We start from the raw sequence: 17251 nt of genomic DNA, 5'->3' as shown, positions 1-17251 counted from the left end.
AGATTGAAGTATTAAATTTTACAAATTTGTCCAAATAATTTCGTAAATTAGCAAAATATCACTATTTTTGAAATTGAAGCAAAATGGTCCATTTTATTCTCAGGATTAACAAAAGATATATTGTTTGGTTCTGTATCTGTTCTATATTAATCAATGCAATAATAAATTAGTAATGGTAAGGAAATTTGAGTTCCTCATCATTTATACATAATAGAATGAAAATGAATCAATTTTTATTTCATTAATTTGTTTAGTTGCAATTAAAAGTATTGGAAATATCATTCCAATAAAATGATTGTCATATATGGTGGAATGGTTGTTCGTTCCAAAAATAGGAGGAAATGTCACTTCAATTCACAATGAAATAATATTAATTTTTTATTAATTTTTTTATTCATATTAAATTTTATTTTAATCCATTTATCATTTTCATTAGGGTTTATACTTTTTTGGACCCTGTATTTTTTCTCATTACTTGTTTAGACCCTGTGTTTTGACAAATTACTTTTTGGACCCTATATTTTATAAAATAGTTAAAATAGGACCCTAAACCCGATTTTGGTCAATGTTTTCTCAACTAAAATCACAAATAATTTACTAAACTAACAATTCAGAATAAAAATGAAATTATTCTGCTTAAAAACCGTGTTGTTATATTTAATTTTTTCTTCATCAAAATTGAGTTTAGGGTTCTATTTTAACCATTTTACAAAACATAGGGTCCAAAAAATAATTTGTCAAAACACAGGATCCAAACAAATAATGGGAAAAAACACAAAATCCAAAAAAATATAAACAATTTTCATTATTAGTTTATTGTTTTCATTACTCCCAACCAAATGTAAAGATAATAAAAGAAAACAACATCTTGGACAACAACGTCGTATTATTATATATTGCCTTGTTGGTGAAACTTTTTATTATAATTAATATTTAAATTACTTAAGTGTATTAATTAAAGAAGAGAATATATATATATATATATATATATGTATGTATATAAAGAGTTACTATAGTCCTGGTTGGCAAGTAGTGATGGACCCAAAATTTTTGTTCCGTAGGGCTTAAAATAAAATTTATGTGTATTAACTGATATTAATAAACATAAAAATTATAATTGTCTACTTCAAATAAAAATTATAGTTACATTTAGAAATTTTATGTATTTTGTGGGAGCTTAAGTGTTAAAATATATATTTGTAAGATTTTTTTTAATAATTTGTAAAAATAAAGTAATAAATTAAAAAAAATTAGTGGGGCCACAAGGATCCAATTGGTTCGTCCATGCTAGCAAGATTTATACTTTTTAAGTGAGTGTTGCCAACACCACATGAGGTGATACCTCATGATTAATTAACGATACTTTATAATACTTATTAAATTTAAATAAGTGGGACCCAATATTAAATTGGACTAATAAAATTATGGTAATTACTTGTGATGTTGAACAATAGTGGCGATTCTTAGCTATTCTCTTTTTAACTTTATACTTTTGTAAAAAGCACTTTTCCAATAAGCATTTCTAACTAATTTATCTAAAATTAGCTTATCACAATAATAACTACTTTTGATTATTAAAGTCAAACAATTATCACAAGAACAATAATAATAATAATTAAAAAAGTAATTTTGGAAAGTTGTGCCAAATTAAATTGACCTTTCAAAGAATTAGTAATCTCTCTAACAACTTCCGAATTTTTTTTAAAAAGTGAGACTCTAGGGAGCAAATTAAAGTATTATTTTAAAAAAAAATTATACCCAAGCATTCAAATTCAAGATGTGGCCTTGAGGATTATCAAGAAATTAAATTGATGCAAAATTTATACTTGAGAGAACAAGGAGAAAGATCATTATTATGTCTAAGAAGTGTTTTATATAATTACGAAAAGAAAGAAAGAAGAGTTTATATAATTACGAGTAATAATTTAATTGTAATGGACAAGATATACCACACTAATTAATATTGTGGCGACTATATGTATATAAATTGCTTCAACTAATAGTTATAAGTCAAAATTGAACTAATCAATAGACAAATAAGTTCAAGTTATAAAGTATTAATTAGAATGAAAAGATAAGAATGACTACTAATTAGCCAAGAAGATCGAAGAGAGGAGCAATTGATATATATATATATATATACAGTGCAATGATAAAGTAATAAAGATATAATTAAATCAAATATATAGTCATCATATTAATTAATGATAATATGATAAGGACATATATATATATATATACATGGCAAGGGTTAGAGCCATATATATATATAATCAAGTTTGATTATTACCACTAAATTATTAGGTCAGTCCAACTTAAGTATAGTTTTCTACATGAAAGTCAATTAAAGTTACTTTGTATAGAGAATAATACTACTACTATACGTATATTTTTATTTTCGTTAAAATGAAGTATATATAACATAATTATATATATATATATAAATAGTTTATGAGAATGATGACAAGAGAATTCAACACGACAAACTTTAAATTATTAATGGCATTGAAGAAAAGGAAGCTACTTAATCATGATTATTCAAGAACTTCGATCGAGAGAAGAGCAGGCCGGCCCGAAAAAAAAAATGGGCCTAAGACGGTTTTAATAAATTTGAAAAAAATGGGTCCTTTTGTATTTGTAATTTTTTTAAGTAATTTTAAATAAAATTAAATTAATATTTAGTAATATAAATACATTTCAATTTTTGGACCCTGGGTAGGGGTGGGCCCTAGACACGGGCCTAGATCGCCTATGCCCAGGGCCGGCCCTGGAGATGAGTGATATTAATAGAGATACGTACTAATATAATAAAAAACCAAGGGTAGGATAATGGTACAGCCAATAGATTATTTCGGTATCTAAAATAAATTTCAAACGATTGAATTTTACATATGCATATAAAAAAATAAACAAGTTATTTGAACTTTATTTTCGGCATTAATTATAAAATATTCAAAAATTCTTAAAAATTTATAAAATATCTTAAATAATTATAATGTACGTTGTAGAATGCCGAAAAAACTCATTAACTACACTGGTGGAACAAAAAAAATGGCTGCATCGAAGTGCTACCCAATAAAACAATTAGAGTTTTGCAATTATTTCCAACATATATTTATATAAATATAATATACATATACATACGTCAACAATTAATTATAAAAAGCCAATATATGCTAATAAATAATATGGAAAGTAGTAATCAATTAAGAAGCGCTCGATGATAATTGAGTTTCAACTGATCAATATGAATTGGGTCTCTCTTTATTATGAATTCGATCTTTGAACTGATTTTGCATGCATGTCCTTCGATCATCAGCATCATATTTCTGTAACTAATAGTAATAAGTACCAAATAAAAACCTGTACTGACCAAAATTTATGATCATCAAGGAATAACAATAATAATAAGAAGAAAATTATAGATACATATTTGAATTAATGATAAAAAAAAAGAAGAAATTAAAAGAGAATAAATATACATATTAGTAATGATTGGGTTTGGGAGGTGGAGGAGACTTGTAGTAGTAAAGCGACGACTGATATAAGTCCGGTGGTGGTGCTTCATAAACAGTCCTCCTCAATAGGCGTCGTGATATTATTCCCGGCGATGGCGGCGGCGAAGACGGTGGTGGTGGCGGTGGTGGTGGTGGAGCTAGGTGGTTACTACTATAGATACAATTGGTGGCTGTCGTAGTAGTAGTGAAACTCATCATCATCATCATTATGCATAATAATAATAATAATAAGGGCAAACCATGAAACACAACAACAATATTATTATTCTCCATTTTCTTCTTTTTGATCATTTTCAGTTTCAGTTTCAGAAGCCCTTAGCTTAAATATTGCGACTTCTTTTATATATATATATATATATATATATATACACTTATAATATTTGTTGCATAGCTTTCAATACATAAATATGTGTACATATTATGACGATCGATCGTGGGATGTAATGGGAAGCCACTTTCACTTGGTCTTCTTATTAATAAATTTGTATAAATGTATTATTAATTTTGTTTATTTATTATTTAATAAGAAATATATAATATTTATGTTATGTTAATGCACACCATGAATGAAAGAGTTTATATACAAGTAGTGCTTTGTTTGGACTACTTATAACCATATATTATTGTGGTCCAAAGGTAATACTTGTACGAAACGAAACTAATACATATATATTTATATAATATATAATATATATCTCTCCTATATTATATAACAAGTGTGTAAATAACGGAAATTTTTTGTTTTAATGATTTTTTATTTTTTAATGTTAATTTTAACGGAATATTTTTGTATTTAACATAATAATTTTATATTTAACGGTAGTTTGTAAACACTTAAACTTAAATAAAATAAAATATAATATTTTTGAGATATTTTACAATAACGCTAATTATTTAAAAATAATAAATAATTAAAGAAATTAAAATATGATATTTTTGAGATATTTTACAATGATAATTATTTAAAAATAATAAAATCATACGTTTTATAACTTAAATAAAATTTAATTAAACTTAAACTCACTTATTAGAATAATACCATATTAAACATATAATATAATCTATTATATCAATTAACAACAAATTGTTTTTTTAAAAGAACTAGTAAAAAACTTAAATTTAAAATTCACGTACACTACAAATAAAGGTAACCTTTAGTGACAATTTTTTAGTCAAAACATATATTTTGTGTGATTAAATGCCACTTTTAGTAACAACAAAAAATTACTTGTGACTAAAAAGTCCTACTTAATCACAAGTTGTCACTAATGTAGTTTTAGTCACAACCTATTATTTTTAGTGATAAAGTTTGTTGTGACTAAAAACACATTTAGTGACAACAAATTGTGATCTTTGTGACTAATACTTTTAGCCACGGACTTTTTAGTGATGACATAGGTATAATGATTTTTCCTTAGTCACAAATTTTTTGATTTTAGTCACAAAATTTGTTGTGACTAAAACTAAGATTTTTCGTAGTGGTATAATATTTAATATTACATTAAATATATAATATATAATCTTTTGTTGTCACTGTTATATTTAAAAACTAGAATAAACATAAACTTAAATAAAAATAAATAAATTATTTGATTAAAATAAGATATTTATTTAAAATTTATATGACATTAATATAAATTTAATAAAAATAATTAATAAATTCTATAAATAAAACTAAACAAACGTGTATATTGCACGTTGTCTTCTATATAGTATATATGTATATGTATATGTGTAAGCTAATTAAGCTAATAATTAAATATTACTTAACATTATTTATTAATTGTACAAATTTGCCGCCTCCAATTAAATAATATAAAAATAACACACTACATCACACTTCTTAATTATTTTTTATTTAAACAATTTAAAATAATGTATTACATATATATATACTAATTGTTTATTTTTTATTCAATGGACAGAATTGACATACTAAACAATCAATATATATTTAATAAAGAAAATTAATTCCAATATCTGCAAACAATATTGAACACTTTGGAATTTAATAAGTCATTTATGAAATTGAAAAGTATTTACCTAGCTAATTGTTTTCTTTTTCTTGATTTAATTTGAAGTACACGTGGTATAAGTATATAATTTTCAACAGAAGAATCAGATATAAATAATTATTTACCTGCGTTTTGGGCAGAGATAATAATTTTGTAAGCTAATAATAATGAACTCAAGAAAAAATAACACTAAAACTTTTATATGATTTGACCATAAGAAAGAAGAATTGACTCTTGAATCCTGAGTCATACTCATAGATCTTTTTAACTCGAATACTCAAGAATAACACTGTGTCAACTTAATTTTCCTAAGAACTATATAGGTTTTTCTTTGACACGTGTCGCACAACAAAAAGTCCAGCTCCACATATATAAATTGCCTTTATTTGACACGTGTCGCTAAGTCAGCTTTCTAAATCATTACACGTCATCGCTTTAAAATATACCTTCTAATGCCAATTGTACTTAATTTGTAATATAAATTCTTTATCTATTAAAAATTGTAAATTTGTTATGTAAAAAAACGTACATAATGGAAAGAAAATTTGTGTTTGTTTTTTTTTTTTTTTTTGGATGAAAAGGAAATTTTATTATCAAATATCTCTCAGCAATACAGTCCAGAAACTAGAGGACAAATCCTCCTTAAATAAGCTACGAACAGCCACCATGGTAGACTCTCTTGCAAGAGCATGAGCGGTCCCATTGGCAGTACGTTTAACAAAGACAACTGAAACAGAAATGGAATCCCTCAACAGGATTTTACACTCTTGAATTAAACACCCAAAGTAGGAATCCAACTCCAAGTTACTCCTTAGAGCTTGAACTACTAGTAAGCTATCGGTTTCAACAACAATATTTCTCCAATTTTTCCTTTTGATCCAGCTCAATGCTTCCCGGATTCCCATCACTTCTGCAAGCTCAGGGGAGACTAAGCCCAACCTGCAAACCGAAAAAACCTCCACAAATGCACCCAAATGATCTCGGGCCACACCCACAAAGCTGAATGAATTTGTTTCACGAAACAAGGCAGCATCGACATTTACTTTAAGCTGACCTTGGGGTGGCTTTGTCCACGATGCTTGTCCATCTGCAGGCGTCATATAAGTCAGCAAAGGGGCAACCTTACCATCTTGAGAAAGCAACCAGGTTTGGAGCGTCGAATTTGCCAAAGAGAGCACCCCGAACGTAGATATCTTTCGCCTCCGCCAGACCCACTCATTCCTCCTACGCCAGATTGCCCAGCAGAGCATAAGAATTTTGGCACGTTGCTCTGCATCCCGACCCTTAAAACTGAGCCTCAACTAGGGGTGGCAATTCGTGTTATCGTGTCATAATCGTGTCGACACGATTATGACACGACACGATTAGAGTAAACTCGTACACGACACGTTTATTATTCGTGTCAGAAATCCAAACCCGTACACGACACGATTATCTTAGCGGGTCACACGTGTCGACACGATAACACGTTTAATAAATTTGTCATCTGACACAAATCTAAAACTGACACGATTAATACACGTTTAATGACACGACACGAAATTGACACGATTAACATAATAATGAAAATTATAAAACCTGTCACTCAAACACACAATAATCCAACAATTACAAACACCATACATAAATTCACAAGTTTAATCTACTCAAACATAATATAAAGGTGATAAATTCAAAATTACAATCTTGGTCTCAAACATAATATAAATGATGAATTCAACTCATCAATCTCCATTGTTAGGCAGCTTCACTTTCAAACTTTGAAGTTCAACCTGCAGAGAGTATTAAAGAAAAATCAAGATTTACATACTGAGAATGGTGCACATAAAAAATTATAAATATAATAGCAAATAAAATATTCAAAATACCTTCCATTACTACATTACTGTCTTGTTGAACACTGTCATGGGAACTTTGATTTTGAGAAGATGTTGAATATGTATGGTCATTGATATCCAAGTTGAGCACATCATCAATAATTGTATCCACAGCCACACGAATAGATTTTGTGTTCTCTATATACATTTATAAAACAAAAATTAACATGTGATATATATATATATAATAAAATAGATGATAAAAAATCAATTAAATTACCCATATCTCCAAATAGCCAATCTCTTGTGCAAATCAATGACTCAACTATGTCTGGCTTAAGTGAACTCCTATATTGATCAAGTACCCGACCACCCACACTAAATGCAGCTTCTGAGGCAACAGTAGATATAGGAATGCTCAAAACATCACGAGCCATAGCAGCAAGCTCAGGATATCGAAACTGATTTCCTTTCCAATAGTCAAGAATATCACAATCTACATTGATACTTAATCTTGGTTCATCTAAATAAAACTCCAATTCAGATTTTTGTGTAGCTGCTTGTTCTTGATTTTCAAAAGAATAAAAGTCCTGCAATCATTTAAAAATCAAACTCAAACCAATATGAAAGTAATATAACAGAATAAAAATTCAAAAGATTAAACAAGTTAAGTTTACCTTCATGAGAGTCTTATTTTTTTTAAGTACTGAGTTCCTAGAAGTGTTTGGAGCATCACTTTTAGAAGATAATGACATAGAAGGCTTCTCTGTAGAGTACTCAGAAAATAATTTGTGTAAATGCTCCTTTACCTCAAGAAATTGTGGTGATCCCTTTACACCATAAACTTTGGTATATGCATAATCCACAAAATTCAACTTGTAACGAGGATCAAGAACCACTGCAATGGCCAATATTATACTGAAATCTTTCCAGTACTTCTCAAATTTCTCAATCATTAAACTACCCATACTTAATAGATATGAATCATCACTCTCCTTTGCTGTTTTCAGTGAGAAATAACAAGAATACACTGATGGAAAATACAAATTAGATGTGGGATACTCAGTTCCAGAGAAACTACAAGTGACATTGTAAAATTGTTCTAAGAAATCATTAATCTTCTCAGCTTTTTCCCATTCGTATGGTAAAGGACAAGACTTGTAGCTTCTGTCAATTAATTCCAAATGGCAAAATGCCCGACGATAATATATAGCACTATCAAGCATAAGGAAAGTTGAATTCCATCTAGTTGGCACATCTTGCTTTAAACCCCTCTTAGAGTCAAGACCTACAAGATTGACACATTCTAGAAACTTCTTCTTTCTAACTTGTGAACCTCTAACATATTTTGCACTTTCACGAATTTTTAGAACCACACCATCTATATCTTTCAACCCCTCTTGCACTACCAAATTAAGAATATGGGCACAACAACGAATATGAAAAAATTTACCATTGCAAGGAAGTGCATTTTTAGCTGTCAAATCTTTTTGCAATAAATCAACAGTCACATTATTGGAAGAAGCATTATCCAAAGTAAGAGCAAACAATTTCTTTTCAATTCCCCATTCACATAGTAACTCAAACATTGTTGAACATATTGCAACACCAGAATGTGGTGGAGGAATGAAACAAAAATTTAGAATTCTTTTTTGTAGCACCCAATCTTTATCAATGAAATGAGCAGTAATGGTTATGTAACCATCAGTCACTATAGAAGTCCACAAATCAGATGTCAAACAAATTCTACTAGAATTATTATTCAACATTGATTTAATCCTTGCCTTTTCTAATGCATACATCTTAACAACATCAGCCTTTGCAGTATTCCTAGTTACTAAAGTGATTCCAGGATACAAATATTCATATGTAGCTCTCACACCTTCATATTCAACAAATGAAAAAGGCAAATCATGTAAAATTATTGCACGAGTCATCAATTCACGAAAGTGATTCGGATCAAACCTTTTTGAGCCCAAGGCCACAATTCCTTTGTCTTGAGAAACCACTAGCTGCCCAATATCACGAGTGTCTCTTCTTTCACAACTTTTCATGTGACGACTTAAGTTTCCTGTCCCATACTTGGGGTCAGCATTATATATTTTACCGCAATGCTTGCATTCAGCTCTTTGTGTTTGATTATCTTGATCCACAGGAAGCATATTAAAACAAGACCAAACATTTGAAGTCAATTTTCTTCTACGTTTTCCTTTTGCAGTTTTAGAATCTACCTCATTTTGAGTTGACTCTTCTGTGTTTTCAGTAGTCATATTAGTGTTATGTGACTGCACCAAACTCTCTTTAACACCCTGTGGTTGATCTTCCATCTAGCATAAATATTGAAGATAGAAATTAATAACAATTAGTATCACAGAGAAACAATTAATGAGAAAGAAACTACAAAAGAAAATCTGAAGAAAAAAAAGCATTACTTGAAAAAAAAAATAATAGAGTAAAATTACCTTGAATCAATGCCTTGAAAATACAAACTCCCTGCTCCAATATCTGCAAGATAAATTCACAAATCAAATCTCAGTGAAGCACCAAATCTTTAGAAAAATTCCCCATCAAATATGTTAAAAATGCAGTCCCGTCCCATTTTTCTTGTCTAATAGTTACACATACACAGACCAAAACTTATATACTCAAACCAAGACATTGAAAGTGGTTCATAATTCACATAACATTGGGAGCATATAACCAGTAAATACCAATCAACATAAATAAAAATGAACATAATATATAGCATTAATATTTACAGAATATAATAAAGCTAGTAGACAATCTGTACACTAACATAACATTTATGTATGAATTAGAATTAGCAAAATTTGTATTCACAATGAACTAGTGGATTTGATGCAAATTTAGTATGTAAACTCACTAGAAGACTTGAACACAAAAATTAAAAAATAAATAAAACCTAGTCTATTTTCATCCAAGAAAGCAAAATACAATATCAGAATAAAGAAATCAAGTTTGGCTGGGAAATCTAGAAAATAAATAGCTAACCATATAAAAATTACAAGTAAGGCAGAGCTCATATTCAGAACAAAATCAATATTAGAATCCACAAATAGAGAATCACTGTCTTTCGCTTGAGTGTAGAAATGCCCACCTAAAAACAAGGATATTAAAACTGAAACAAATCTAATTCATTCCCTAAGTTTATTGTCTACATTATAATTTATAACTAGAAACAAATCTAACCATATATAAATAAAAATACCGTTTTGTTGTGGCTGTGGGTGGCAGAATGACGAGAGGACGACCAAAGAAAGAGAGAGAGTGGTGGAGAGAGAAGCTAGCGCAGAAGAGGAGAGTGAGCCTCTCGTGTCTAAACTCCGAAGCCCATCCTACTCCTCTGCTATTTACAGAACAAGAATGGAAGGGAGAGTGAGAATCGAAGGGAGAGTGAAAATGGGGAGGCTGTGTCGAGATGGGAGGCGAGGCTGTGTCGATCGCAAGGGGGAGGCGAGGAGGTGAGGCTGTGTTGATCGAGAGGGGCGGCTGTGTTCGTTCAAGAGGGGCGGCTGTGTCTGTGTGAGTGTGATCTGAAACTGAAAGTGAGTTTTAGAGGGTTAGGGAAATATTATGTAACCCTATTTAACTTTAAGTCATGGGCTTCAATTCAGATTGGGTTGGGCTCCTTAAATAAAAAGATAAACTAAGGCTTTATTTTCATGTTTTCTATTAAGTTGCTTGCTGCCGCCCCATAATATAAAAATAAATTAAAGTGTTTATATTATCTTAACGTGTCATAAACGTGTCATTTTCGGGTTAAGCGGGTTGACCCGAAAATGACACGTTTAATAAACGTGTTAAACGTGTTGACACGATTATGACACGAAAATTAAATGTGTCACCCAAACCCATTTATTTCGTGTCGTTTTCGAGTCGTGTCATCGTGTCGTATCGAAAATTGCCAGCCCTAGCCTCAACCACTCAGCGAAAGAAGCTTCGCCAGGAGGACGAAGACGAACATCAAACCTCTCCCAACACGGCCAGATCTGACTACAGTTCACCAGGCAGTGAGCAATAGACTCACTTGCTTCCTCACACACTGGGCAAACAATATCTACCTGAACATGGCGCAAATGGAGCTTTAATTTAGTGGGTAGACATCCAGATGCAGCCCTCCACACTAAGTCCTTCACTTTAGGAGGAACTTTGACTTTCCAAACTCCATTCCATAAAGCTTTTTCCACTACAGATGCTTCGCCGTTCTTCAAAACTTGTTGCATCTTGTAGCAACTCTTGACTGAAAAAAACCCAGAGGTTTCAAAGCTCCAATACCAGCAATCTCTATCACGATTTGGGCTAAGAGGAATATTCAGTATACAACTAGCATCCCTCTCATTAAATATATCATGGACTAAATCAACATCCCAGCCGCCTCTTTCCACATGCATCAAGGCCGAAACTTTGGCATCTGCCAATGAAGGGTGGAAAGTTGTAACACAAGGGTTGGATTCATCTAAGAGCCATGGATCTGAAATTACCTTGATAGACTCTCCATTGCCCACACGCCATTTAGCCCCTTGAATAATTAGGGGTTTCACTTCCAAAAGACTCCTCCAAATATAGCTTGGGTTTGACCCAATTTCGGCACCCAAGAACGAAGAATTTTTATAATATCTTGCCTTATAGACGCATCCCACCAAAGATTCCGGATTACAAAGGAGTCTCCAACTTTGTTTACAAAGGAGAGCTCTATTGAAATCACCAAGGTCCCGAAAGCCCATGCCCCCCTTAATCTTATGAACAGTTAAGGACTCCCATCTCTTCCAATGAATGGATTTCCCATTTCTAGATGAGCCACGCCACCAATATCTACACATCAGTCTCTCCATGTCTGCACACAAGTTCTTAGGAGGCAAAAAAACACTCATTGCATAAGAAGGGAGTGATTGAGCCACAGATTTTATTAGCACTTCCTTCCCTGCTTTGGATAACAGACGACCTTCCCATTGCTCAATCTTGTTCCTCATTTTATCTCTGAGATATCCCAACAAAACAGATTTGTTTCTGCCCAATATATTTGGTAACCCCAAATACAAGCTGGAGGGTCCCGCTTCAGGAATATTAAGAGAGCTACAGATTGAGCATCGAATATCTTCTCTAGTATTAGCACTGAAAAAAACTGATGATTTCGCCAGGTTGATCTGTTGACCTGAAGCCATCTGATAACAATTAAGAAGATCACGAACTTGAACCGCCTCATCCACTGAGGCTTTACAGAACAGGTAACTATCATCAGCAAAGAGCATGTGAGATATCACAGGAGCCTCTCTTGCCACCTTACACCCCGTGAGCCGACCTTCGTTAACAAATCTAGAAATCAAACCAGAAAAACCTTCTGCACAAAGGATAAACAGATAGGGGATCCCCTTGTCTCAAACCACGAGTGGGAGCAATAGCCTCCAATTCTCTTCCGTCAATAGCTATCCTATATGAAACCGAGCTTACGCACTTCATAATTAATTCCACCCAATGATCTCCAAACCTCATTTTTTTCATCATAGCCTCTAGGAAGCTCCATTCAATTCGATCATAGGCCTTGCTCATATCGAGTTTCAAAGCCATAAAACCATCCTTCCCAGAAGTTTTCCTCTTTAAAAAGTGCATCACCTCAAAAGCCACCATAATATTATCAGTAATCAACCGCCCAGGGACAAAAGCGCTCTGGGTTTCTGAGATAACAGAATGAAGAACCCCCTTCAATCTATTTTCCATTACCTTAGAAATCACCTTATACGCCACATTACACAGAGCAATTGGTCTTAAGTCACCCATAACCTCCGGAGTCGCTTTCTTTGGGATCAACACTATGTGAGTCTCTGAAAGATGCTCAGGAAAAGTCCCATCCCTGAAGAAGTCCTGGACCAAGCGAACCATATCCTCCCCAACAATATCCCAAAACTTCGGATAGAATCCAGGAGAAAGACCATCTGGTCCCGGCGACTTGTCTGGATGCATCTGAAATAGGGCCTTCTTCACCTCCCCACCCTCAATAGGAGCCACAAGATCCCTGTTAACCTCCTCCGAGATCGTACATGAAACACATTTCGTTACCTCTTGCCACTCTGTACTAGACGATGAAAAAAGTTGTCTGAAATATGCTACCATGACTAAATCAAGCCCATTATCCCAATCTCTCAGCATGCCAGTATCATCCTTAAGCGCCCCAATCTGATTTCTTCTTCGTCTCTTGTTTGCCGAGGCATGGAAATATTTCGTATTGAGGTCCCCAGCCTGAAGCCACAGCTGCTTAGACCTTTGGCGCCAATAAATCTCCTATTGAGAAAGAACTTCAAACAATAAATCCTGAGCCTCCTTATACTTCTGAACTGAGATCTCATCCCGTCGGCATTGAGTAATCCTTAGCACGTTATTATAGCGAGCTATGCGATCCTTAAACCTTCCTGTAATATTCCGACCCCATTCTTCTAGGGAGGTACTACAATACTTAATCTTCTGCACCATAGTATCAGAAAAAGGAAGTCCCCACTTCTCTTGAACAATCTGACGACACAGAGGATCCTTAGCCCAGGCATTCTCAAACCTGAACCGATAAGTGCGCGAATGTTGTTTAATATGATCCAAATTCAACCACAGCGGGGAATGATCAGAAGCAGATGCCCCCAAATTAAAGAGCCTAGCCTTACTGAATAACGACCTCCACTCCATCGATACAAGAGCTCTATCCAAACGTACTTCAACCCAATGGTCTTACCCTCGCCCTCTCTCCCACGTGAATTGATGCCCTACCAACTCCATATCCACCAATCTACAATCCTCCAACACCTCTCGGAAACCATCAATAAGCCATGAAGGGTAAGGCCTACCCCCTCGCTTATCTCTATTAGACATAACATTATTCAAGTCACCGAACAAGCACCATGGAAGCGATGACGAACTCGCTAAACATCTCAACTGACCCCATGTATCTCTACGCTGGCTACGCTTAGGCTCCCCATAAAAGCCCGTTAAACGAAAAGGCGGATGACCCTTAAGTTTGATCTCCAAATCCACATGGTTTTGACTATAGCTCACCACCGACGCCTCCTCTTCCTCCTTCCACATCATCGCCAGACCTCCACTATGCCCCATGCATTCTACCACAAAACACCCCTCAAAGCCAAGCATCACTTTAACTGCCTCTACTTTGTCCTTCTTACATAACGTTTCACACAAGAAAACTACGTTGGGCCGCTTTCGACACACCAAGTCTTTAAGGAATTGAACCACCTGTGGGTTCCCAAGCCCACGGCAATTCCAACACATCATACTCATAATGCATGGCGGGTCCAGCTGGTGGAAACCGCCCCAAATCCATTTTTTGAACCTCTCACAACCATAAGTTGCCCTTCTTCGTTCTGCCCATGTTGTGGACTTGCCTCATAATCCCGATCCTCCGCATTGTCCAAATTTTGGACTTCCATATGCATTTTATCGGGCTGATCCATCTTGGAGCCCACGTTACTGTAGGAAAAACTAATTGCAGGATCTTTATTTATTTTCATGCAATTTACATATTATCAACACAAACATGCAAATTCCTAGAACATGCTCCTATGAAATTGATACAAATACAAAGTAAAGTAAAAACTTACATTACGCAGCGGAACTGGAACAACTCCATCCTTCAATCTCTCTAACCCTTGATTCCATTCTGTAGCAAAGTATTATCAAGAGATTGAACAAGATCAGCAACACAGTCTTCCTCACCAAGCCTTTGATCAACCTAGAACTAGTGCAGGCTGGCTCTCAACACATGAGATAGAGATCTAGAAAAGAAGAAGAGATTGTAGCTAAGAAAGGATTAGAGTGTCTAGGTTTTCACTTACCCAAATCAACTGAGACTGACTTGCTTCTAAAAACCCTAGATATCATATTCCTTATATAGGCAACTTAATGGGATTTATTTAAATTTAAATTAATTAAAAATAATAAACAAAACTAAAAGCCTTGGGCTGCCATAAATGAACTTGGGCCCAATCTCTTTATTTTGAATTTAAATCCCAACTGGGCATAAATTCAAAACCTTTTATTTATTTATTTTTTAATTAATTAATTAAATCCTTATTCAAATTAACTAATTATAATTTGAAACTTGATTTAATATTATTTATTTATATTGATACCAATTTATCAATATTAATAAATTTACCCAAATATTCTCTTTTATTCTCTAAATCTCATATCTCTGTAAATTTTCCAAAATTGACCTAGTCAACTTTAAAAATCCTAATTGATAATTAAATCAATTAATTGAGACATTCTAGATGATTTACTCAAAGGTGATGCGGGGACCATGGATCCATGAAATCAAGCTCCAACAAGTTACCGTGAATTTATTTACGAATAATTTCACTACCTTATTAATTCCTCGTGACTCCACTATAGACTCGGAATTGAACTCTTGAATTCATAGAACGTATTTTCAAAACCATAAATACGTTATCCATTGTTATAACCATTACAATCAGTCAATCCTCTATCGATGACTTACTAACGAGCTGGGTGCAAATTACCGTTTTACCCCTCATCAGTATTTTATCCTTAACTCCCACTAAGTTCCTTATAAATGATATTTCCGTGAACTTAATCACAGAAATGAGATCTCAATCATTTAACCTTTTGAACAAAGCAATTAAGGAAATCATCTTTTCACTTCTCATACAGAAGTTATAGATTTCGTATCTATGAATAATACTCCCACTCAATTACACTAATAAATCTCCAAGATGTAAGTATAGGCTATACCGTAGGGTAAGCTGGTAACGAACAAGTCAAAAGATTTAAATAATATAATTAGCAGAATATTATCACTCAGAATTAAGATCGGCTTAATATATGGTCAACGTTGTGACATTGATTAGATTTGATAACAACGATACTTATTTATTAATCAATAATCAATATCGGTCCTAGTCTGATGTAACTAAATACATCCGATCTTATCTACTTGGTCGATGCCTTGGACAAGACATCACACCCTGAATGTGTAAGTAGATCATATCGTAGATTGCCTAATCAGTGAAAATCCAATGCACTGATCTAATCTTAGGACTCGTTCTTTTGAACATATAATTACAACTATAATCCACTGTGACCTAGTCACTATAATTGTAACTATCCATATGTTCGGGATTTTATAAATGTTTGTATTATTTCAATAATCATGTAATAAAACAAGCAAGCAACACGGTTGTCAAACTAAATGATTTCTACTACTTTTATTGATAATATGAAATCATGCTACATGTCCGACATGGTTTTATAAGGGCATAAAACCCAACAGTTACTCCCCTGGCCCACCGCAATCACATCTTCATGACCATTTAAACCCACTGTAATTCCACGGCCCAAGCCCGTATAATTCCCCTGGCCCAAAACCAAATGCTCCTCCTGAACTAAGCCTCCCAGCTCGCCACCTGTCCGCCTGCGTTTAGGGTCCACGTAATGGAAGCCCTCAGTCAATGCAGCAAGTCCACCAACGTCTCCCTGTTTCTCGCTTACACCCGCCTCCACATCCGCATTAATACCATTCAAATCCAGTTGACCATTGTGATTCACCATATCTCCAATATTCCTTCTTAAAACCGAATCACTTGCCCTCATCACTCCACGATTTCCTCCATCACCCCTAGAATCACGCACCCCATCTTCCTCCCACGATCCACCTTCCTGTCCGCCGCCTTGCATCGGAGTAGACTGCTCCAATGGTGACTCCAAAGGTCTTCCCATATTATCTCTCAACCACCTAGCGCCAATATGTTTATTAGCTTTGCGATCTGGCGCCCGCATGAATAATCCATAGGGCCTGACCATATTTTCATCTCCACCATCAAATAATTTATGGCAAAAATTTTCCGAGTGCCCCAAGATACCGCAA

At 33.6% G+C, this 17251-nt stretch overlaps 1 protein-coding gene and 1 long non-coding RNA gene across 2 annotated transcripts; both read right to left on the bottom strand.

The window, feature by feature from the left end:
• Positions 1–3184: 3184 nt before the first annotated feature.
• On the bottom strand, positions 3185–3999 carry LOC133815765 (uncharacterized). The gene is made up of 2 exons (XR_009884832.1): positions 3483–3999; positions 3185–3329 (listed from the first exon to the last, which is right to left on the bottom strand). It is a non-coding gene; the product is annotated as an uncharacterized LOC133815765 (long non-coding RNA).
• Positions 4000–6126: 2127 nt separating this feature from the next.
• Positions 6127–6633, bottom strand: LOC133818639 (uncharacterized). Its single transcript, XM_062251639.1, has one exon. The coding sequence runs from the start codon at positions 6631–6633 to the stop codon at positions 6127–6129; it is 507 nt and encodes a 168-aa protein (XP_062107623.1).
• Positions 6634–17251: the final 10618 nt, after the last annotated feature.

The sequence above is a fragment of the Humulus lupulus genome, chromosome 2 (assembly GCF_963169125.1).
Source record: "Humulus lupulus chromosome 2, drHumLupu1.1, whole genome shotgun sequence".
Lineage (NCBI taxonomy): Eukaryota > Viridiplantae > Streptophyta > Magnoliopsida > Rosales > Cannabaceae > Humulus > Humulus lupulus.
Note: the sequence above shows the minus strand (reverse complement) of the source record. Positions and strands in the feature narration are given on the sequence as shown.